The sequence below is a fragment of the Hemitrygon akajei genome, chromosome 11, assembly GCF_048418815.1.
Source record: "Hemitrygon akajei chromosome 11, sHemAka1.3, whole genome shotgun sequence".
NCBI lineage: Eukaryota > Metazoa > Chordata > Chondrichthyes > Myliobatiformes > Dasyatidae > Hemitrygon > Hemitrygon akajei.
In genome coordinates this window covers 69,771,935-69,797,228 of record NC_133134.1, presented here as the reverse complement: position 1 = coordinate 69,797,228, position 25,294 = coordinate 69,771,935, and the positions used below count along the sequence as shown (strand labels likewise).

General features: G+C 43.8%; 1 protein-coding gene across 3 annotated transcripts in view; it reads right to left on the bottom strand.

Annotated features, from left to right (window-relative positions):
* The window catches only part of grid2ipb (glutamate receptor, ionotropic, delta 2 (Grid2) interacting protein, b), a 241,121-nt gene that overhangs the window by 175,206 nt on the left and 40,621 nt on the right, over positions 1-25,294 (bottom strand). For all 3 annotated transcript variants that reach the window (XM_073061062.1, XM_073061063.1, XM_073061064.1), the window contains one exon: positions 2,604-2,861. In XM_073061062.1, the coding sequence (XP_072917163.1) occupies positions 2,604-2,861 (258 nt within the window). The remainder of the gene's footprint in view (positions 1-2,603; positions 2,862-25,294) is intronic.

Sequence of the window (25,294 nt, the reverse complement as noted above, 5' to 3'; positions counted from 1 at the left end):
GGATGAATAACCACCCACCACAGTTGGATTGTGTAGAGAGAGAGAGTTTAAAAGCAGCAAGCAGAGGAAGTCGACACATTTTACATGCCACAGTTCCTCAGAAGACCATGGATTGCATCGAAGGACAGAGTTTAAAAGCAGCGAACAGAGGCAGTAGGTAACCTTTCACAACGCTTTTCCCAAGCAGACAATGGATTGCGTAGGGGTAGAGAGAGTTTAGCACTTCTTGTGCATCACAATTCCGGAGGATAAATTGGATTGGGTAGAAGGAGAGGATAAAAGAAGGGAACAGGGATGGTTGGCACATTTTACGTACCAGAGATCCCGAGGAGACATTGAATTGTGCATAATTAGGCACTTGGCAAAGTCCAATAAAAAGAATAAAAACACAAAATGCTGGCAGAACTCAACAGGCCAGGCAACATCTATGGGAGGAGGTAGTGATGACGTTTCGGGCCGAAACCCTTCATCAGGGGTCAGGAATCTACCTCCTCCCATAGATGCTGTCTGGCCTGCTGAGTTCTGTCAGAATTTTGTGTTTTTGTTTATTTCCAGCATCTGCAGATTCACTCATGTTTCCAATAAAAAGAAGTTAGGTTTAAGTGGAGCTGTCATTTTGGGAGTGGCCGGTACAAGGCTTTGGTGAGGGGAGGCATGGGCCACTGTATTTAAATTTTTCATGTTTTATTCCTTCTTCCTTTCTTTCTCATTCCACATTTAGAGCAGTGGGGATCCCAGAACGGATACTAGAAGGTAGGGAGGCCTCCTTCCCATCCCGTTTTCCCCCTCTCATGTTATCTCCCTGCCTGCCAATCGTCACCCTCTGGTGCTCCTTTCACCCATATGCTTATCTCTAAGAGTCTCTTATAAGTCCCTAATGCTTTTGTCTCTACCACCACCCTGGCAATGTATCCCACACACCTACCGTGCTTTGTGTAAAAAGAAAACAACTTTAACCCCCCCCCCCCCATATTTTACCCTAAACACCTTAAAGTTATGCCCTTGGTAAAAGACTAGCTGTCCACTCTATCTATGCCTCTTAAATTCTTATACACCTCTAGCCAGTCACCTCTCATTCTCCTCTTCAAACAGAAAAGCCCCAACTTGCTCAACCTATCCTTAAGACATGCCTTCTTATCCAGACATCAGCATGGTAAATCTCCTCTGCACCCTTTCTAAAGCCTCCATATCCTTCTTATAATGAGGCAACCAGTACTGAATTCAACACTCCAAGTATTGTAGCCACACGATCATAATTATAAAGCAAGTATAGCATGTGCAAAAGGAGAAAACTCCCAGGAATTGCCAGAGCAAGAAAAAGCCAAATACAGTTATATTAAGCACTAACCAAAAGACTACATGAGCTATTAAGACATCCAGAGAGACAGAACACCAACACTGTCAAGGTGAGGGTAAGGGCTAACCTACATATAACCAAAAAACCAAGCCAATCTCAGACAGAATGAGATCAACTGGATCACTGCTAGAGAAACAATTCAGCCCACAATAAACCTAAGTGGGGACAAACCAAGCACCACGAGAGCAAGAACTAATCAATATGCAGGCAAACATAGCCAGAGAGAAGGGGAACATAAAAACAGTCAGGCAAGGCCCAACATAAACACCCAGACACAGAGGCCACAGTAATGCATAGTGCAAATACAGTTAGATCCTGGGTTAGCCCAAATAGAGCCAGAGTGAGCCCAAAACTAAACCTCCCAAATAACAAGCCATTCCAAAACTCCAAGCACTATTAAAACAAGAAAATGCAAAACAGAGTCAGATTTAGCACTAACGCAAACAATAGCCAGAAAAACATCAAACTCAAACAAAACCAGAGTAAAGCCCTAAACATAGATCAATCAGCAATTCAAAACCCAAATACTCACAAAATGGAGTTGTGATTCTAATACTGCCAAGCCAAACGACATAGTTAAAACACGGAGTGAGGGACAATCCATCAAGGTTCAATCCAGAGTAGAGCAGAGCAGACAAAACAGAGCTAAAACAAAACATGGACCAGTGCAAACACAGAGCCAGAGCAGGAGGCAACCCACAGAATGTCAGAGCATTCAGATAACAGATAACTTGTTAGTAAAATCTCAAATGTGTCTAAATTGAGGAAAACATAAACACAACAGATTCAACAAAAAAACCCAACATGACCAAGGGCACAAACTCCTAAGGATGACCAGTTTGAGGTAAAACCCAACATGGCCACATTAGAAAACAATAAACACATCCATTATAAGAAACTATGCAAATCTGACTAAAGCATACTCTAAACCTAAAAGAATGTGGCCATTATGTGGTTCATTACAAACACCAAGAGTTTGAGCACTGTAAGAGCAGTTCAGTTTGTGGAAGGCCTGATAAATACCATACAACAGCATGGCAACAACAGTTCACCTGTTGACAGCACATAGAAATACACATAGCACCACATTACTAGCACTCCAACCTAACTGTTGGATATTGGAGTTTACAGCAGGGTAATTGAGGCGCAGAAAGGGTACGAGAGAGCACCAGCAGTGATGTTATTACAGTGTCACATTCAAATAGAACTCTGCACACTCTATGTGATTTTAAACAAGTATCTTTACCTGCGAGAGGGTGCTGATCTCACACTGCCCCCTAAGATAGAGCCTTGCTTTCTGATATTCTGCCCTGATTCTTCTTGGTTTTGAGGAGCTGAGCTGGCTCGGGTAGACACAAGCAGCCGCTCTGGATGGTCCTCACTTCTGCTCCTGCGCAGACGGTTGGTGCTGTCGGCCCTGCTCTTGCTGCTGCTGACCTTGCTGATGAGGCTTTGTGACACAACCTCGTTGAACCTCTGACGGTGCTTCTTTGGGATGAAAATCCTAATAAACATGACAAAGACCAGAAACGGGAAAACATCAAGCCACAAGTGTCCAGGATAAGGCACAACTGGCTGACTAGAAGTTTAAGCAAATTAACAAGGAAGATGGAGCTAATCACCACTTCCAAATTGCACTGCTTCATTTGCATTCATTTACCACAGGAATGCTTATTTCTGAAATTTTTGAACCAACTGCATCCAGTGATTTGTAAAAGTATTCAGTCCCAACCCTTTGTTTACACAAACGAGTATTACAACCAGGGATTTTGATAATTTAACCGAGAATTTGTATTTGTAAATTACATGTTCCTTTTTACACAGTACAGCCCTTCTGAGAGATGAAATTCCTCCCCAGTTTAAACTTTCTGGCAGAGGCTAGCAGGCTTTTATCCAGCATCTCTCTATATTTAGTAGCATTCACCTCATCAATCCTGCCAGATTTCCAGTCCCTTCTGCAATAGAATGATGCTATCTCCACCAAACTTTACAATAGGAATGGTGTTGCTGGCTGATTCACAGTATTAGATTTACACCAAACATACCGCTAAAAAAAAAGCATATCTGTTCCCATAAAGACTTTGCAAAGCATCACTTAGAAGGTACTGTAAAGATGTAGAAGAATGTCTTGTGGTCTCGTGGTAGAACTTTTTGGCCTCAACACTAAGAGGCATATGTGGCGTAAATCTAAAACTGGCTCTTTGGCCCACCTTGAACTGTCAAATACCCATCTATACTAATCTTACTCACGACCATTTGGTCCACAGCTTTTTATGCCTTTCTGTTCTAATATCCATCCATGTACATATATGGGGTCCGAGTCCATAGGACAATCAAAGCTGCTGCGCAGGTTGACTCTGTGGTTAAGGAGGCATACAGTGCATTGGCCTTCATCAACTGTGGGATTGAGTTTAGGAGCCAAGAGGTAATGTTGCAGCTACATAGGACCCTGGTCAGACCCCACTTGGAGTACTGTGCTCAGTTCTGGTCACCTCACTACAGGAGGGACGTGGAAACCATAGAAAGGTTCTCCCCTCCGTGTAATACAGTGTCATCAGCCTACCATCCTCCCCTCCATGTAATAAGCTCCCTTATAATACCAATGTCTGTCAATCTCTAAATTCTCTATAGCTCTCTGGACTATAGAATTTCAAAGATTCAATAGCCTTTGAGAAAAGAAATTACTCTTCCTCTCTTTTTGTAAAGGGCAACCCATTATTCTTAAACTATGGATAAAACAAAGGGGATTTCTCCCCTATACCTTCACCACCTTCTCTGCTATTTATTTTCTCTCTTTCCTTTTCATCAAGAGGTCTTACACTTGAGATACTCTGTTTCTTTCCACATATGCTGTCTGATATGCTGAGTGTTTCCAACATTCTGTTATATTGCCTTTGTCTTTTTATCTTTTAGACAAAAGGCACCACCTTCTACAGCCACTTACATTCCAGACATCTTTTCCTTACTATCTTCACATTGCTTAATCCAGTTTAACATACTGGGGAAATCAGCACAGAGCCATACATGTCAAAGAGGCGGTGAATCTCACACACAAAAAGAACAACAAACACAAGCCTTCCCTGCCTCCTGATTTCACAGTCAGTTTCCTGAATTTAGTATATCCTCTAACTAGTACAGCTGCAATGCATGCAAAGTCTGTGTGTGACACAGAGTTTCAAAGCAGGAAAATGTGTCCTATTTTCTTCTTCTAGTGTTCCAAATGAGCATTAGATTATACTCATGTTATCATATACATGTCCAATGAATTCCAAGTCCGATGCCCTGTGAAAAGCAGTTTTGAACTTCATTAACTGAACAATTCACACAGAATGATTTCATCTCCATAATTTTTTTTTAAACTGCACTAGAAAATCTGTAATAAAAATAGAAAATGCTGGATACACTCAGTAGGTCAGGCAGCATCTATAGAGAGAGAAATAGAGATAACATTTCAGGTGAGAGGTTCATTAGAAGTGTGAAAAAGAAAAAAAATGTCACTTTTAGGATGAACAGAGGACAGAAGATGGATGGAGAGAACAAGGAAATATCTCTGATGGGCCGAGGCTTATGCTGCTGTCATGATAATCTGTTAAAGAAACTATCTGGCTTTTTGGTTAATGAAGGATAGAGAGGACTTGAACAAAAGGGCATAAAACAATGAAACATGGGAAGTGACGGGTAGATCAGACTGTACCATTGGAAAGAGAGCAACAAAACCAGAATTGAAGGTGGATGACCCATAACAGATCTGCTGTTCTAATATAAGTACTGAAAATGAGTAATCTGACATTGCAGAATTCAAGCAACACACACAAAATGCTGGTGGAACGCAGCAGGCCAGGCAGCATCCATAGGAAGAAGTACAGTCGACATTTCGGGCCGAGACCCTTCGTCAGCACTAACTGAAAGAAAAGGTAGTAAGAGAGGGAGAAGGAAATCCAAAATGATAGAAGACAGGAGGGGGAGGGATAAAGCTAAGAGCTGGAAAGTTGATTGGCAAAAGGGATACACAGCTGGAGAAGGGAAAGGATCATGGGACGGGAGGCCTAGGGAGAAAGAAAGGCGGAGGGGAGCACCAGAGGGAGATGGAGAACAGGTAAGGAGTGATAGTGAGAGGGGCAGAGAGAGAAAAAAGAGGAGAGAGAAAAAAAAGGGATAATTAATGAATAAATAAATAAATAAATAAATAAATAAAGGATGGGGTAAGAAGGGGAGGAGGGGCATTAACTGAAGTTAGAGAAGTCAATGTTCATGCCATCAGGTTGGAGGCTACCCAGCCAGTATATAAGGTGTTGTTCCTCCAACCTGAGTGTGGCTTCACCTTGACAGTAGAGGAGGCCATGGATAGACATATCAGAATGAGAATGGGACATCGAATTAAAACATGTGGCCACTGGGAGATCCTGCTTTCTCTGGCGGAGAGCGTAGGTGTTCAGCGAAACGGTCTCCCAGTCTGCGTCGGGTCTCACCAATATATAAACGGCAACACCGGGAGCACCAGACGCAGTATACCACACCAGCCGACTCACAGGTGAAGTGTTGCCTCACCTGGAAGGACTGTCTGGGGCCCTGAATGGTGGTGATGGAGGAAGTGTAAGGGCAGGTGTAGCACTCGTTCTGCTTACAAGTATAAGTGTCAGTAGGGAGATCGGTGGGAAGGGCTGGGAGGGACAAATGGACAAGGGAGTCGAGGAGGGAGAGATCCCTGCGGAAAGCAGAAAGGGGAGGGGAGGGAAAGATGTGCTTGGTAGTGGGATCCCGTTGGAGGTGGTGGAAGAGAATTATATGTTGGTCCCGAAGGCTGATGGGGGTGGTAGGTGAGGACAAGGGGAATCCTGTCCCAAGTGGGGTGGCGGGAGGATGGGGTGAGAGCAGATGTGCGGGAAATGGGAGAGATGCGTTTGACAGCAGAGTTAATGGTGGAGGAAGGGAAGCCCCTTTCTTAAAAAAAATACATCTCCTTTGTCCTGGAATGAAAAACCTCATCCTGAGAGCAGATGCGGCGGAGATGGAGAAATTGCGAGAAGGGGATGGCATTTTTGCAAGAGACAGGGTGGGAAGAGAAATAGTCCAGGTAGCTGTGAGAGTTCATAGGCTTACAGTAGATATCAGTAGATAAGCCATCTCCAGAGATGGAGACAGAAAGATCAAGTAAGGGGAGGGAGGTGTCGGAAATGGACCAAGTAAATTTGAGGGCAGGGTGAAAGTTGGAGGCAAAGTTAATGAAGTCAACGAGCTCAGCATGCGTGCAGGAGGCAGCGCCAATGCAGTTGTCGATGTAGCGGAGGAAAAGAGGGGGACGGATACCCGTATAGGCTTGGAACATGGACTGTTCCACAAAGCCAAAAAAAGGCAGGCACAGATAGGACCCATATGGGTCCCCATGGCTACACCTTTGGTTTGGAGGAAGTGGGAGGAGCCAAAGGAGAAATTATTGAGAGTAAGGACTAATTCCGCTAGATGGAGGAGAGTGGTGGTAGAGGGGAACTGGTTAGGTCTGGAATCCAAGAAGAAGTGGAGAGCTTTGAGACCTTCCTGGTAGGGGATGGAGGTATATAGGGACTGGACATCCATAGTGAAAATAAGGCGGTGGGGGCTGGTGAACTTAAAATCATTGAAAAAATGCAAAGCGAGAGAAGTGTCTTGAACATAGGTGGGAAGGGATTGAACAAGGGGGGATAAAACAGTGTCAAGGTATGCAGAAATGAGTTTGATGGGGCAGGAGCAAGCTGAGACAATGGGTCTACCTGGACAGGCATGTTTGTGAATCTTGGGTACGAGGTAGAAACGGGAAGTGAGGGGTGTGGGAACTATGAGGTTGGTGGCAGTGGATGGGAGATCCCCAGAGCTGATAAGGTTGGTGATGGTGTGGGAGACAGTGGTCTGATGCTCCTTAGTGGGGTCATGATCAAGGGGTAAATAAGAGAAGGTATCAGAGAGTTGCCTCTATGCCTCGGCAAGGTAGAGGTCAGTATGCCAGACTACAACAGCTCCCCCCTTATCAGCAGATTTTATAGTAAGGTTGGGCTTGGTGCGGAGGGAGTGGATGGCCGAGTGTTCCAAAGGAGTGAGGTTGGAATTGGAACAGGGTGTAGTGAAGTCGAGACGGTTGATGTCCCGTCGGCAATTAGCAATAAAGAGATCCAGAGCAGGCAGAAGACCAGAGCGGGGTGTCCATGAAGAGGAGGAGGGTTGAAGATGGGAGAAGGGGTCATCGGTTGAGGTGGGAGAGTCCTAGCCAAAGAAGTAGGTGCAAAGCCAGAGCTGGCGGAAGAAGAGTTCAGTGTCATGGCGTACGTGGAACTCGCTGAGGTGTGGGCGAATGGGGACAAAGGCAAGGCCCTTACTGAGGACAGAGCACTCTGCCTCAGAGAGTTGAAGGTCGGAGGGAATGGTGAAGACCCGGTACGGATGAGAGATGGGATCAGAGTGGGGAGGGAGGCTGGTGGTGTCGGTGGAGAGGGGAGGGTTGGGGTGAGAGGAAGATGGAGACTCTGAGGGCCCAGGAGCTGACGATGGGATCTTTGGGAGAAGGGGATTGCAGAGTGCTGGTGGGGGAAGGGGAGACGGGAGTCACAATCGCAGCACGTGAAGACCTGGCCTGAAGATGCAGTTGGAGGCTGCGCAATCGTTTTGAAGGTGCCCATGGTCAGTGGAATCCACAATGATGGTGCTGCAGTCCGGATTTTGACTATGCCCTGGGTTGGTAGCGCCGAGATTGACGGCCGAGGCCGCGATCCGAAGTTCATGCCTGCTAGTGGCAGAGCCGGCAGGCTCTGGGGTCTGCAGATGGAAGATCATGACCTTTTTGTCTCCCTCTCCAGAGACGGCTTATCTACTGATATCTACTATAAGCCTACGGACTCTCACAGCCACCTGGACTATTTCCCTTCCCACCCTGTCATTTGCAAAAATGCCATCCCCTTCTCGCAATTCCTCCATCTCCGCCGCATCTGCTCTCAGGATGAGGCTTTTCATTCCAGGACGAAGGAGATGTATACCTTTTTTAAAGAAAGGGGCTTCCCTTCTTCCACCATCAACTCTGTTCACAAATGCATCTCTCCCATTTCACGCACATCTGCCCTCACCCCATCCTCCCGCCACCCCACTCGGGATAGGGTTCCCCTTGTCCTCACCTACCACCCCACCAGCCTCTCGGTCCAACATATAATTCTCCGTAACTTCCACCACCTCCAACGGGATCCCACTACCAAACAAATCTTTCCCTCTCCCCCCCCCCCCCACTTTTTCTGCTTTCCGCAGGGATCACTCCCTACACGACTCCCTTGTCCATTCGTCCCCCCCCCATCCCTTCCCACTGATCTCCCTCCTGGCACTTATCCTTGTAAGCGGAACAAGTGCTTCACCTGTGAGTCGGCTGGTGTGGTATACTGCGTCCGGTGCTCCCGGTGTGGCCTTTTATATATTGGTGAGACCCGACGCAGACTGGGAGACCGTTTCGCTGAACACCTACGCTCGGTCCGCCAGAGAAAGCAGGATCTCCCAGTGGCCACACATTTTAATTCCATGTCCCATTCCCATTCTGATAAAGATAGATAGATAGATACTTTATTCATCCCCATGGGGAAATTCAACATTTTTTCCAATGTCCCATACACTTATTGTAGCAAAACTAATTACATACAATACTTAACTCAGTATAAATATGATATGCATCTAAAATCACCCTCTCAAAAAGCATTAATAAATAGCTTTTAAAAAGTTCTTAAATAGTTTACTAAAATACATTGAATGGTAACTTAAGCTCAGTCCTAACCCCGGCACTTCAACATATCTTACACCTGGCGGTTGAATTGTAAAACCGAATGGCATTGGGGAGTAATGATCTCTTCATCCTGTCTGAGGAACATTGCATCAATAGCAACCTGCCACTATCCATGTCTATGTCTATGGATATGTCTATCCATGGCCTCCTCTACTGTCAAGATGAATCCAAACTCAGGTTGGAGGAACAACACCTTATATACCGTCTGGTTAGCCTCCAACCTGATGGCATGAACATTGATTTCTCTAACTTCCGTTAATGCCTCTCCTCCCCTTCTTACCCCATCCCTTATTTCTTTCTTTCTTTCTTTCTTTATTATTCTCTCCCCCCCTTTTTTTCTCTCTCTCTGCCCCTCTCACTATCACTCCTTGCCTGCTCTCCATCTCTTCTGGTGTTCCCCTCCGACTTTCTTTCTCCCTAGTCCTCCCGTCCCATGATCCTTTCCCTTCTCCAGCTGTGTATCCCTTTCGCCAATCACCTTTCCAGCTCTTAGCTTCATCCCTCCCTCTCCTGTCATCTCCTATCATTTCGGATTTCACCTTCCCCCTCCCACTTTCATATTTCTTACTACCTTTTCTTTCAGTTAGTCCTGACGAAGGGTCTCGGCCCGAAACGTTGACTGTACTTCTTCCTATAGATGCTGCCTGGCCTGCTGCATTCCACCAGCATTTTGTGTGTGTTGCTTGAATTTCCAGCATCTGCAGATCTCCTCATTTTTGCAGAATTCAATATCATCTGGAAAGCTACAAAATACCCAAATGGAAGAAGTTGTTCTGTTCCTCAAGCTCACTGCAATTTTCTCTCTCTATTAGCAGAGCCTGGCCTGCTGGGCATGTCCCACAGCTGTGCATCTATACATTTCTAGATAGTTTATAGACTGGTAGGATGGGAAACAGCTTCTTCCCCCAGGCTGTAAGACCATAAGGAGCAGAATTAGGCCATTCATCCCATCGAGTCTGCTGTGCCATTACATCATCGCTGATCCCAGATCCCACTCAACCCCATACACCTGCCCTTTGCTGCCCTAACAGATAAGGAAACAATCAACTTCTGCCTTAAATATACTCACGGACTTGGCCTTCACCACAGTCTGTGACAGAGCATTCCAAAGATTTACTACTTTCAGGCTAAAAAAATTCCTCCTTACCACTGTTCTAAAGAGTCGTCCCTCATCTTTGAGGCTGTGCCCTTTAGTTCTGGATACGTCTACTAAAGGAAACATCCACCCTATCTAGTCCTTTCAACATTCGGTAGGTTTCAATTCCAAAATTCTAAGTTCCAGTGAGTACTGGCCCAAAGCTGCCAAACACTCCTCATATGTTAACCTCTTCGTTCCATAAATCATCTTTGTGAACCTCCTCTGGACTCTCTCCAATGACAAATATCCTTTCTGAGATACAGGGCCCAAAGCTGTTGACAAAACTCCAAGTGTGGCCTGACTAGTGACTTATAAGGCCTCAGTGTTATCTTCTTACTTTTATATTCTATTCCCCCTGAAATAAATGCCAACATTACATTTACCTTCTTTACCAAGTCCTTCTGCACCTCTAATGTTTGAACCTTGAACTTATTTAGATAATAGTCCGCACTATTGTTCCTTTTACCAAAATGCATTATCATACATTTCCCAACACTATATTTCATCTGCCACTTTTTTGTCCATTCTTCCAATCTGTATAAGTCCTGCAGCAATCGCATTGCTTCCTCGGCACTACCTACCCCCCCTCCCTCCATCTATCTTTGTATCATCTCCAAACTTTGCCACAAAGCCATCAATTCCATTATCTAAATAATTAACCAACAATGTGAAAAGCAGCAGTCCTAATACTGACCCCTGAGGAACACCATTAGTCACGGGCAGCCAACCAGAAAAGGTCCCTTTTATTCCCACTCGCTGCCTCCTGCCTGTCTGCCATTCCTCTATCCATGGCAGTAATTTTCCTGTTACGCCATTGGATTTTATCTTGTTAAGCAGCCTCATGTGTGGCACCTTATCAAATGCCTTCGGAAAATCCAAGTATATGACATCCACTACCTCTCCTTTGTCCCCCCTGCTTGTTACTTCCTCAAAGAAATCTAACAGCTTTGTCAGACAAGATTTGCCTTTACAGAAACCATGAACTATTTCATGCTGTATCTCTAAGGAGCTGCATCTTGATGCACCTGGCGCAGATGTGATCATTGGGGAGGCTAGGAGTCTCCTGGAAATCCCACATCCAACACCCAGAAAAGAACACTGGCTCTGCAGACATACTCCCTATTCTCACTGGAGTTGAATAGGAAATAAGGAATGAACTTACCTAGCCTCCTCCTGTTCTCACTGAATCCCTGTTGAGCCAAAGCCTTACTACTCTGACTCAAGAGTACTTTGACGATGACTGCTCCCACAATTACCTCTCCACTAGGTGGTATCTCTCTTTTATAGAGACTATGTTTTCAAAAGCTCTTTGTTGGACCTGCATGGGAATGATTCTGTTGCGTCTGTGCAGTATTCCAATCAACAACTCCCGTACAGAAACTTGCTTCTTTTTCAAACTCTTTGTTGGGCCTGAGTGAAAGCATTCCTGTTGGGTCTGTGCAGTAGTCCATAAGAGTGCCACCATCCAGGTCTCATCACTTATGAAGTGCCAGTAGCGTTATACTGTTTACTTTTTAACATGTGTTGTAAATGCACCTTATGATAAATGTCAATCTTCTGAAAAACTATTTTATTATTTGTTAATTTATTGTGGTAATATTACTTTATGTGTTTTGTCTGAGTTTTTTGTGCTGTGTTGTGCACCTTGGTCTGTAGGAACATTGTTTTGTTTGCCAGTATACATGTGTATGGTTGAATGATAATAAACTTGAACGCCTCTCTTTGTGCTTTCTCCCTGTGACCGCCTACGTTTCACGTGGAGCCTTTGTAGCACAGAAGTTTGCGTGATGCTATTACAGACTGGGGCATTGGAGTTCAATCCCAGCATCCTCTGTAAGGAGTCTCTGTACATCCTCCCCATAGAAGGTGTGGGTTTTCTATGGGTCCTTCAGTTTCCTTTCACAGCCCAAAGGTGTACCAGATAGGTTAACTGGTCATTGTAAATGATTAGATTAGGGTTAAATCTGGGTTATCAGCGGGTGCTGGATAGTGAAGCGCAAAGGGCCGGAAGGATCTATTCTGTGCTGTATCTCTAAATAAAAATAAACAACTTTTCTGTTCCTGTGTACATGTTATCTCCTTCTCTAAATCTTTTCATTAATCTTTCAGCAAGTGAAATCATTGATAGTTCATTTCCATCGCAACCCTGGCTCTGTGTTCCTCTTGTCCTATCCATCCTTCACCACTCTCTCTACAACCTAAATCTGTTTTTTCCTCAGTTCTGACAGCAGATCTTCAATCTAAATCTAAAACCTTGAATTGGAATTGGTTTATTGTTGTCTTGTATACTGTTCATACACATTAGTTCCTTACGTAGTTCAGTTCATTGAAGCAGTCTAAGGTAAAGCAATAACAAAGTGTAATAGCTACAGAGAAAGTTCAGAGCAGGTAAACAATAAGGTGCAAAATCATAATAGGGTAGATAGTGAGGGTCAAAAGTCCATCTTATTGAACTAAGAAACCATTCAATAGTCTTATAATATCCTGCTGGATGTTTCTTGCATTTTTGGTGACCTCATTTCCATGCCTTATACATAGAATTTCAATTGCACAGTTCTCAAAAATACTGCACTGTCCTAGTTATTAAGGGGTCACTTTTCCATTGCTTATTGTGGGACTGAGCTGTAAATGAGCCTGCAAGCATCATGCATTTTCCTACATTGTTTTTCACTCTGGACTAAAATTCAAAATAATTGTACGTTTTGGGTAGACAGAAAGCTGTGAAGGATGCTATTCCAATCAGACCCTTCCTGTCTTTTACACTTGTAGTTCTTGACTGTTTCCTAGTGAAATGCAACAAATGAGTCTCTATTTATTTTCTGCTTACAAAACAAATATATACAAATATGATTGTGTTTGGATTCTGTTGTTTTTATCAGCGGAAATTTGTTTTTTCATAGAAGTCTAACTGTGGTCCAAATTGGAGATTTAATGTCATTATGAATAATTGAGGAGTGCATATCAAAGAGATCTAAATTAACTGTGTGTCCATTGTTATACAATAATAAGCCTCAGTCATTAAAGGGATTTCATTTCCATGAACTCAAAAAAAAGCAATTCAAACTCTGTTGCTAAACAGTGAGAAGACCTGAAAGCAGACTTCCCCACAGATTTAAAGTTGCACAGGTGAGGTCAGACCCGAAACTATTTCGGTAGCTCTCAACACTCCAATCTCTGGGAATAAGTAATAAATCACAGCATTGTCAGTTTTTAGAATTTTATAAATTTTAAGAGAACATAAAAATTAAGAATCTCATTGAAAATCTAAGGATATCTCACATAATTGAAAGAAAGAACTAGCAAAACTCTGGCTAACAGTTTTAAGAAGTTCAGTTTGAAGGTCTAACAGCTGATAAAGCTTAGCTCACCAAAAACAGGTTTATTAATTGAAAGACAATTGAATGCTGGTGAGCTATGAAGTCTGTGGGATTGTTATCAATTATATAAATACATAAATGTCGAGCACTGCACACTGGAACAGGGAATATGGATTGTTATGAATGTACCACAGCTCTGAGGGGCCGAAGGGTGCGGGACCAGCCCCCTCCTTCCGGAGAATTGCAAGATCGCTATTAATTCAGGTCTTGGACCCAAGAAATGAGAGACAATGCAACGGATTTGACCATTGTTCTTAGAGACACCTGTGTGAATTGCAACTCTATAGTACGTGCCAGCTATCAGGGACATGGACACCCTCGGGCAATGTGGGGTGGGGATTGTATCACCCTACCTTGAGTGACATCTACAAATCTGCCAGTCACAATAAAAGGGGACAGCAGGAGGCAGTAAGCCAGCGACGCACCAGACGGAGACACCATCGCTCATCGCTCCCGTAAGGACGGGAAGCTGTTCGGGAGCCACGTGTGATTCGGTTCCCCTAGCTAGGGAATCGAGTGGCTAATAACCCCGGAAAAGGATTCCAAACTGACAACGGGGAACTCACGTTCCCGATTCAACGATTTGAGTCCAACAGGCTGGCAAGTTTATTTTCTCTCTCCAACACGTGAGCCCAGCGGTCTCCGAAAGGCTAAAAGCCTGCATGAACTTCAGAGACTGATATTTCCATCGGACAATAGTTTTACCCCTAGACAAACGATAGAGCTACTTCGTATTGTTGATTATTACTATACCCGTGCTTTAGATTGAGTATTGACGACGTATATTATCTGAATGTTTGTATTAACCTTACTTTTGTGCCCCTTTATAAATAAAAACATTTAAAAATGGTACCATCAGACTTCAGCGGACCTCTCTATCTTTGCTGGTAAGTGACCCAGTTATGGGGTTCATAACAACGTGGGGCCTCGTCTCAAGATTTGATACCAAATTGGGAGGTCAGTGAATTGGGTTTGTAAGCAAAAAAAAAATTTGGATCTGGTACGCGGGTAGCCAGACGGGAAACCAGCAAAGATGGATGTGGATGAATTTATGGAAAACCCGACTCTAGGGGCGCTAGAGGCGGCTACAAAATTAGACTTGGTAAATCTGGCAAAGGGGTTAAGCCTCACAGAGGTGAGGTCATCAATGAAAAAGCAGGAAGTGCGAAGAGTCATAACTCAGTATTACATTGGGAAGAAGGTGTTTGCAGCTGAGGATTTGGAAAATATCCCTGAAAAGGTACTAGCGAGTGGGACGGATCAGTTAGAGTTGGAGAAATTAAGGTTGGAACGTGAATTTAAAGTAAAGCAGCTGAGAAGGAGAAAGAAAGGTCTGGGAGAGAGAAAGAAAGGGAGCAGGCGTTCCAACTAAAGGAATTAGAGGTGAAACGGGTTCATGAGCTCCAGCTAAAGGAGCTGGAAGCAGCTGAGAAAGGGAAAGAAAGAGCTGAGAAGGAGATAGAGTATGAGGAGGCAGAAAGACAGAGGAAACATGACTTGGAGATGGAGAAGTTAAGGAAAGAGCGAAGAGATCTAGGGTTAGACCGAGAGGAGAGGTTTAATGTTAGTCGGGAGTTGAGGGTAGTACCTCCATTCGAAGAGTCGGATGTTGATAGTTATTTCTTGCTTTTTGAAAAGGTGGCAGTAAATCAGAAGTGGCCCAAAGAGCAGTGGGTGGCGTTGTTACAAAGTGTGTTAAAAGGGAAGGCACAACGAGCATATGCGGCATTGTCCATCGAGGAAGGGGAAGCGGAGAATTATGCCAAAGTAAAGGAGGCCATTCTCCGGAGTTACGAGCTAGTACCTGAAGCCTATAGACAAAGGTTCAGAAATTTACGGAAAGGGTGGAATCAAACGTATACCGAGCTAGCCCATGAGAAGGGTGTGCTTTTGGACCGTTGGTGCACCGCGGAACAGGTGGACAAGGATTATGGGCGTATCAGGGAGTTATTTTTGATTGAGGAATTAAAAGGGTGTGTTCCGGAGGCGATCCGGATGTATTTGAATGAGAAGCCAAATAAGTCCATCTCGGAAATTGCTAGGTTCGCAGATGAATGTGCCCTAACCCACAAGACAAAGTTTCCCTCGAATAAAAGTACCCCGAGAGACCGTGGGAACGACCGAGAAAGTCCGCCGGCTGAGGCAGAGGTCCCGCCGGGAGCCAGTGGTAAGGTTGAGGGGGAAAGGCCAGGCAGCCCGAGATTTCCGGGCTTGACCTGTTTTAATTGTGGGAAGGGAGGACATATTGCATCTAGGTGCTTTGCTCTGAGAAAGGAGCCAGAAAAAGGGAGAGCAGCGGTCCCTATCGGGTGTGCATCCCGGGTAAGCAGAGAGCGCGAGGGGTCTGAGATTTATCTGTCACACAGAACCATGTCTGTGAGGGAGGGGGACCCACCAATTCCTGTACGGATTTGGAGAGACACGGGGGCGGAGCTATCATTAATTAGCCGTAACGTATTACAATTCGGACCTCAGACGGGCGAGGTAGCCCAGAGAGGAATAGGAAAATGGACAGAAATGGTGTCCTTACGTAGGGTCATTTTGGATTGTGAGCTGGTGTATGGATCAGTTGAAATAGAGGTGACATGGACGTCCTCCTTGGGAACGATTTAGCCGGGGGTAGGATTTGGTCAACCATGACTATGACCCGCCGACCGGTGCGTGTTGAGGCCCCGCCCCTAGCATCCCCGAGCTATACCGCATGCGTGGTCACTTGCAGCCTGTCGAAAACGGCAGCTGAGAACGGGAGCAGTTTAAAATTAGCCAGTTTTGATTTGGCCAAGACATCTTTACCGACCCTGTGCCACGAGGGTTTAGAGGGTGGTAAAACGAGGAATAGTAACGTGAAAGGGGGTAAGGGAGAGGAGCTAGATCTACCCTTAGCAAAGAGAAAGGTCCTAGAGGTAGGAAATAAAGTTGAGAAACGGAAAAAGCTGTTAAAAGGTCCAGAGTTGGACATGGATGATCTGTCGGGGGTGGCAGACCTGTTTGAAGAAGTTGAGAGTTATCAAGGTGTTCCCGATAATGAGATGAAGGCAGTCCTAGATGAAAAAGATGCCATTACCTTGGAGAGGTCTGTTGGGTTGGCAGATGAGGTTGTTTCAGCCCGCGGGGTTGAGTTTACTCCGGAAGGGAGTTGCCCAGAGAGTAGCTGGGAGGAGCAAGGGAATTTGGAATTTGAAAAAGGTACGGGTATTGAAAGCCTGGAAGAGGTCAATGTCCCGTTTGAGAGTGTCCAGGATGGGGATGCACGTGGTTCCGAATCTAGTCACGGAGCTCAGAAAAGTTCTGAGGTATCTGATTCAGCTGAACGAGATGGCCGTCCTTTTGGGTCAGTTAGACTGGGTTCAGTGAAGACAGGGTTAACCCTGGTAATTGGGGGAAGGGAGGGTTCCCAGGTGTTTGTACACGAAGGGGTGGTGAACCTTAAAGTGGAACTCGACCATGGGGGGATAAATATTATTATTGAAGGGAACGGAAAGTTTGTAGTTCCCAAATCGAATGAAAAAATTGTAAACCCGGCAGCTCGCTTACAGAGTAAGTCGAGAGCTGCCGGGGCCCCACACGCTATTGTTATTCAAGGATGTGGAGTGAACAGGCAGCACTTGACAGGCTGTCTGGAAAAAGCGGGATCGCTTGCAGATCTTAAATTGGAAACTAATAGCATGACGGGTCCTGAAGAGAAAAATAGCAACTTACTTAAAACTAAAGAATTGGGTAGGAATGAATTAGGTCTGGGATCCGGTGTTGATACGATAACTCCTATGAATAAGGCGGACGGGAGTTTACCCCGCCAAACTACTCGAGTTCCTCCCATAGAAACTCACCGAAAAAAAGGTGATGGTTAATGGGGGCGCCATTTTAAATAGGAAAACCGGCTGTACGGGATTTTGACAAAGCATGTGAATAACAAAGACAACCCCCTTGGAACCTGCCTGTTAAGTTGAAATCTGATGCTACCAGCCTTTAGTCAGGTACAAGAGAAAAAAAATATTAAAGAAAGTGCCACTGTACTCGTTACCTGTTTAGATGCTGAATTAAATGTATAACTGTATAGCTCTGTAGTGAAACGGAAAGCTTGTGTATTGTGTTAGATTCTAAAATCCTGTAAGACTCTGTACTACTTCGTTTCACCGCTGGTGAAAACGCTTTGAAGAAAGGGGGTGTTATGAATGTACCACAGCTCTGAGGGGCCGAAGGGTGCGGGACCAGCCCCCTCCTTCCGGAGAATCGCAAGATCGCTATTAATTCGGGTCTTGGACCCAGGAAATGAGGGACAATGCAACGGATTTGACCATTGTTCTTAGAGACACCTGTGTGAATTGCAACTCTATAGTACGTGCCAGCTATCAGGGACATGGACACCCTCGGGCAATGTGGGGTGGGGATTGTATCACCCTACCTTGAGTGACATCTACAAATCTGCCAGTCACAATAAAAGGGGACAGCAGGAGGCAGTAAGCCAGCGACGCACCAGACGGAGACACCATCGCTCATCGCTCCCGTAAGGACGGGAAGCTGTTCGGGAGCCACGTGTGATTCGGTTCCCCTAGCTAGGGAATCGAGTGGCTAATAACCCCGGAAAAGGATTCCAAACTGACAACGGGGAACTCACGTTCCCGATTCAACGATTTGAGTCCAACAGGCTGGCAAGTTTATTTTCTCTCTCCAACACGTGAGCCCAGCGGTCTCCGAAAGGCTAAAAGCTTGCATGAACTTCAGAGACTGATATTTCTATCGGACGATAGTTTTACCCCTAGACAAACGATAGAGCTACTTCGTATTGTTGATTATTACTAAACCCGTGCTTTAGATTGAGTATTGACGACGCATATTATCTGAATGTTTGTATTAACCTTACTTTTGTGCCCCTTTATAAATAAAAACATTTAAAAATAGTACCATCAGACTTCAGCGGACCTCTCTATCTTTGCTGGTAAGTGACCCAGTTATGGGGTTCATAACAGGATACACGATGATTCACCACACTTGAAAAAGAGCAAGACTGCTGAAGACAGCCTGGTAGTGTGTAATAAAGGTGGTGAGCTAATGGAGAATAGAAGAACAGGAACTGAGAGTTTGAACACCTCACGGTAAATATTCTGTATTATGTTGATAGCAAATAAGCAATTTCAATAAAACTAGTCTGTAAAAATGGAGTGTGTGTAGCTCAGATTTGTGTTGCAGATCTGCTTTAGATCGTATGCATGAAATGCAATGCAATATATAATATGGAGCATCTAACAGAGCAACTATTTCAGTGTCACAGACCTGTGTTCAGTTCTGGCCTTAGGTATTTTTATGGAACTGCAACAAAGCAAGGACTTAATGAGTGCTCTCAACAGAGCGCAGACACTTTGTACAGCCTTTCTCTGTGTTAAAGTTCACCAAGATAACAAGTCAAGTTGATAAGCTGATAGAGACAGTGTGCAGACATAGTGCAGTCACACAGGCCTTGAAAGCCTAACTCTTGTAAGTCTTTCTGCTCAAGCTTGTGAACAAGGTCACTGAGCATAACAAGAAAAGATGCAAATGAAGGATTCTAGGGCAACTCTTAATATTGGACAGTTAATTTACAAATTCTCAAGTATTTTTGGCTTTTAACAAGTGGCTTTTAATGGTTGATAACACCTGAAATATATTATTATTGGACAGCCTTCTCCAGTTGCAAGGGCATAAGAGAGGATGCCGCGCTGGATTAAAAATTCATTTAAGGAGTAGAGGGTTCCAACTCCCACTTCCAACTATTCTGCTGACAAACGAACAGTCTCTAGTGAATAAAATTGAAGACCTCAGAGCAAGATTGCTGTACCAGAGGGACATTAGGGACTACTGTGTTTTTTCCTTTTAAGGAGACTTGTATATCCCCTCACTATTCTGGATGCTGTGGCATAGTTCGCTGGCTTCACTATTCACCACCAAGATAGGACTGCTGAGTCTTTCAAAGGCAGAGGAGATGGAATGTGCTTTATGATTAACTCCTTGTGGTGCACAAATGTGGTGGCTTTGTCCCAGTTCTGCTCACCCAATCTAGAACAGCTCACAAGCAAGTGGCATCCAGTTTATCTGTCATATGGGCTTTCAGCCATCATCTAGGTAGTGATATACATTCCACCTCAGGCCCATGTCAAACAAGCTCTAGATAAACTGAGCAACCTAATCAACAGGCATGAAACAGTGAACCCTGTTGCCTTCCCCATCATTTGGGGGGATTTTAAGCAGGCCAGCTTGAAAAGTCTCTAAATAATTTTTACCAACAAATCACTTGTGGAACCAAAGGAGCCAATACACCAGACTACTGTTACACCACCAACATGACCACTTACCATGCTATCCCATGCCCACACTTTGGAAAGACTAAGTGTAGGCAGACTGAAGGCCCCATCACCAGTAGTGAAGACCAAGAAGATATGGCTAAGGAATGTGGAGGAGTGCTTACAGGACTGCTTTGAATCAGAGGACTGGACTGTATTCAGGGTTTCATCTTTGCATCTGAATGAGTACACCATATTTGTTATTGACTTCATTGAAACCTGTGTGGATGAGTGCGTGCCTATGAGAACTTACTATACATACCCAAATCAAAAGCCATGGATGAACCAGGACATTTGCCGCCTGCTGAGGGCTAGATGTGTGGTATTCAAGTCTGGTGATTCAGGACTCTACATGAAGGCCAGATACATTTATGGAAGGCTATCTCAAGAGTAAAAGAACAATTTTGATTGAGGTTAGAGGTGGAATCAGATGCACATCAACTCTGGCAGGGTTTGTAGACCATTACTTCCCACAAAGCAAAACTTAACGTCATGAATGTTCAAAGTTCAAAGTAAACTTATTATCAGAGTCCATACATGCAACCCTGAGATTCTTTTACTGCAGGCATACTTAGCAAATCTATAGAATAGTAACTGTAAACAAACTGTGTAAATGTAGATATAAATAATGAGCATGAAATAACAATATAACAGAGTATGGCTATCCCCTTGTGTTCCAGAGCCTGATAGTTGAGGGGTAGTAACTGTTTTTCAACCTAGCGGTGTGAGCCCTGAGGCATTTGTACTTTCTACCTGATGGCAACAGCAAGAGAAGAGCTTGGCCTGGGTGGTGAGGATCTTTGATGGATGCTGCTTTTCTACAAAATTTCATGTAGATATCCTCAATGGTTGGGAGGGTTTTACCCATGATGTACTGGGCCAAATCCACTACCTTTTGCAGTATTTTCCACTCAAAGGCATTAATGTTCCCCCACCAGGCCATAATGCAGCCAGTCAGCACACTTTCCACCACACATTTATAGAAGTTTGCCAAGGTTTTCAATGACATGATGAACCTCCATAAACTACTGAGGAAGTAGAGGCCGTGTCGTGCTTTCTTCGCAATAATATTTATATGATGGACTCAGGACTGGTCCTCTGAGATAATGACACCCAAGAATTTAAAGTTACTGACCCTCCAATGATTACTGGTTCATAGACCTCTGGTTTCCCTCTCCTGAAGTCTACCATCAGCTCCTTGGTCTTATTGACATTGACTGAGAGGTTGTTGTTATTACACCACTCAGCCAAGTTTTCAATCTCTCTCCTGTGTACTAATTCATCACCCCCTTTGATACAGCCCACAACACTGGTCAGCAAACTTGTATATGGTGTTGGAGATGTACTTAGCTACACAGTCATACGTATAAAACAAGTAAGTACACATCCCTGTGGTACTCCTATACTGATGGAGATTGTGGAGGAAATGTTTTTGCCAATCCAGACTGACTGGGGTCTACAAGTGAGGAAATCCAGAATCCAATGACACAAGGGGGTATTGAGGCCAAGGTCTTGGAGTTTACTGATTAGTTTTGAGGGATGATGGTGTTAAATGCTAATTTGTAATCAATGCTTTACTCCCAAATGAGCTCAACGCCTTTTATGCATGCTTTGAAAGGGAGAATAAAACTACAGCTATGAGGATCTCTGCAGCACCCAGTGACCCTGTGATCTCTGTCGTAAAAAGCCAATGTCAGAATGTCTTTCCAGAAGGTGAACCCTCACAAGGCGATGTATATCTTTTAGGTCTCTGAAAACTTGTGCCAACCAAATGGCGGGTGTGTTCAAAGACATTTTCAAACTCTCATTGCTACAGTCAGAAGTTCCTACCGACTTCATGACTATCATTCAGTAGCACTCACATCTACAGTGATGAAGTGCTTTGAGAGATTGGTTATGGTTAGAATCAACTCCTGCCTCAGCAGGAACCTGGACCCACTACAATTTGCTTATTGCCACAATAAGTCTACAGGGGATGCAATACCATTGGATCTTCATGTGGCCTTGGATCACCTGGACAATACTAATTCTTACATCAGGCTGCAATTCATTGACTACAGCTCAGCACTTAACAATCAATGATGAAAAAACTCAAAAACCTGGGCCTCCGTACCTTCCTCTGGAACTGGATCATTGACTTCCTCACTGGAAGACCAGTCTGTGCAGATCAGAAATACATGCTCTACTCTCTCTATACACATGACTGTGGGCTAGGCACCACTCAAATGCCATCTATAATTTTGCTGATGATACAACTACTGTTAGCAGAATTTCAGATGGTGATGAGAAGGTGCACAGGAGTGAGATATATCAGCTGACTGAGTGGCTTTGCAGCAACAATCTTGCATTCAGTGTCAGTAAGACCAAACAATTGATTGAGGAATTCAGAAAGGGAACACACACCAGTCCTCATAGAAGGATCAGAGATTGAAAGAGTGAGCAGTTTCAAGTTACTGTGTGTCAACATCTCTGAGGATCTATCCTGGGTCTACATATTGAAGCAGTTACAAAAAATGTATGATGGCAGCTATATTTCAATAGGGTTTTGAGGGGATTTGGTATGTCACCAAAGACACTTGCAAATTTCTACAGTTATACCACAGAGACCATTTTAACTAGTTCCATCATCATCTGGCATGGGGGAAGGGGCACTGCACAGAATCAAAATAAGCTGCATAAAGTTGTAAAATCAGTCAGCTCCATTATGGGTACTAGCCTCCCCAGAATGAAGGACATCTTCATGGAGCGATGCTTCAAAAAAGGCAGCATTCATCATTGAGGACCCCTATAACCCAGGATATGCCTTCTTGTCATTGCTACCAACAAGGAGCCTGAAGGCACACACTCAATAATTCGGAAACAGCTTCTTCCCATCTCCCATCAGATTTCTGAATGGATATTGAATCCTCATTACTTTTTTTTTCTTATTTTGCACTATGTATTTAATTTATATATTTCTCACATTCTTACTGTAATTTACAGTATTTATTATCACATATTGCAATGAAATGCTGCTGTATAACAACAAATTTCACAACATATGCCAGTGAAATTAAACCTGATTCTGATTACGTAAATATGCAAATAAGGGAATTCAGAAGTGCACAAAGTTTCTACTGGATCGATATATCTGTATAAAATTGGCATTTCTTGTGCAGACTTCAGAGCAGTGTGTGACAGGGACCAGACCATTCTCCTTGTGCACAAGTAAATAAAATATGATTGAGGTACAACTGCAAGCTGTCTACAGTTAGTGGAGATGGCTAACCTTTCACATCATTATACAGGAGAATGGAATTGTGCCTTGGTAGCTGATCAGTCCCAAATCTTAAGCAGCTCGTATTTGAACAAAGGACAGTCTGCTGTCGAAATGCAAATTTCCTGCTGTGTGGAGTAGTCAAGGTATATCATCACCTTGCTCACTGACACATTGAGGTACAGGAGATAATGGAGGAAAGTTGCATCAGTAAAAGGAAAAGAACTAATTAACCCATTGGAGAGTTAAATCTGCCTAGGGAAATGGGGGTAAAATATTGTACATATTATTTTAAAAGTTGCAACAGCTATCCTATACAATCTGAATGTAATTTTAACATGTAGTACTGTTTTATATTTAACTAAAATGACAGTGACCAAGTTTTGGTTTATCATTCTGCTTACAATTTCACTGTAACTTAGTTTTAACATTACCTATTGTATATGCAGGGATTTCAAAACTAGAAATAAATTCACGTAATAAAAGTTTAGGAACAATTATAGCATCATTTCTATGAGCTGAATGGGCTTCTATCCATTGAGTAAACAAACATACAATAGTAAAGGCATATTTAAAACATTTAGGCAATTGCAAAATGTCTATTTGAAGATGTACAAGTGTCCTCCAAAGGAAGGGCCCAGCAGTGGCAGAGACTGGTGATGTTTTCCTAGGAATATGTCTCTGACAGATCATATATTTTTGTGCCATGTTTACTGCTAGTCAGGAATCATGGTGCATTCCATTCATTTCCAATTATACCTAACCATGATGGTCCTGCACACATTGTGCTTTAGTTCAGAAGTCTTGTTCAAAGGTTTTACAGTTTGGAAAACATAGAAGCAAATTATGCATATACTGAAGCAGCATTGAAGGGTTTATCGCAAGACCTAATTGCATTTTAAAAGGGTTCAACAGCCATTATTTGCCACACATCATGCTTACTGTCACCCATAGGATCTCTAGTACTTGACAAGCAAGCATTTCGTTATCATCATTCTGTGTCTGGATTCAGGACTTGATGTTCAAATTTAGTGGGATCGGATGTAATTTCACTATGTGGGGAAATACTGAGAATTCCCCATGGAAAAGTATAGCTGGCTTCCGATATTTTACATAAAAGGTGATGAACCATGTGTCCCAAATCACTTAAGTGGTATGGGAGCGTAACATGTAAATGACATGAGGGCTTACATCAGATGATAATTTAAAAGAGGTTCAGCATCAAGTGGCAACACCTTCAGGGTAGAGGACAAGAAGAGCACGAGAGAAGGACTTGCTGTGATGTCCCAGCAGTAACTGCTTTGCAGATTTTTCATATGGATGTTCTAGGACCCTGGTCAAACCCCACTTGGAATACTGCGCTCAGTACTAGTCACCTCATTACACGAAGGATGTGGAAACCACAGAAAGGGTGCAGAGGAGATTTACAAGGATGTTGCCTGGATTGGGGAGCATGCCTCATGAGAATAGGTTGAGTGAACTCGGCCTTTTCTCCTTGGAGCGATGGAGGATGAGAGGTGACCTGATAGAGGTGTATAAGATGATGAGAGGCATTGATTGTGTGGATAGTCAGAGGCTTTTTCCCAGGGTTGAAATGGCTAACACAAAAGGGCACAGTTTTAAGGTGCTTGGAAGTAGGTACAGAGGAGATGTCGGGATAAGAATTTTTACAGAGTGTGGTGAGTGCGTGGAATGGGTTGCCAGCGACGATGGTGGAGATGGATATGATAGGGTCTTTTAAGAGATTCCTGGATAGGTACATGGAGCTTATAAAAATAGAGGGCTATGAGTAACCTCAGGTAATTTCCAAAGTAATTACATGTTCAGCACAGCATTGTGGGCTGAAGGGCCTGTATTGTGCTGTAGTGCTATGTTTGTGCTATGTGCTATGTTTCTATGTTTTGCAGAGTAACGTGCCACACAATGGATTGTCGTATGCCATTCAGATGTCAGACATGGATATTTCTCTAACACTGTACGAAATTCTGAGTTGACGTAAACTTTTAAGAGTTGTGCTGGTGCTATGCAATACTGCAACATACTTTCACTCATGGATGTCTGTTTGT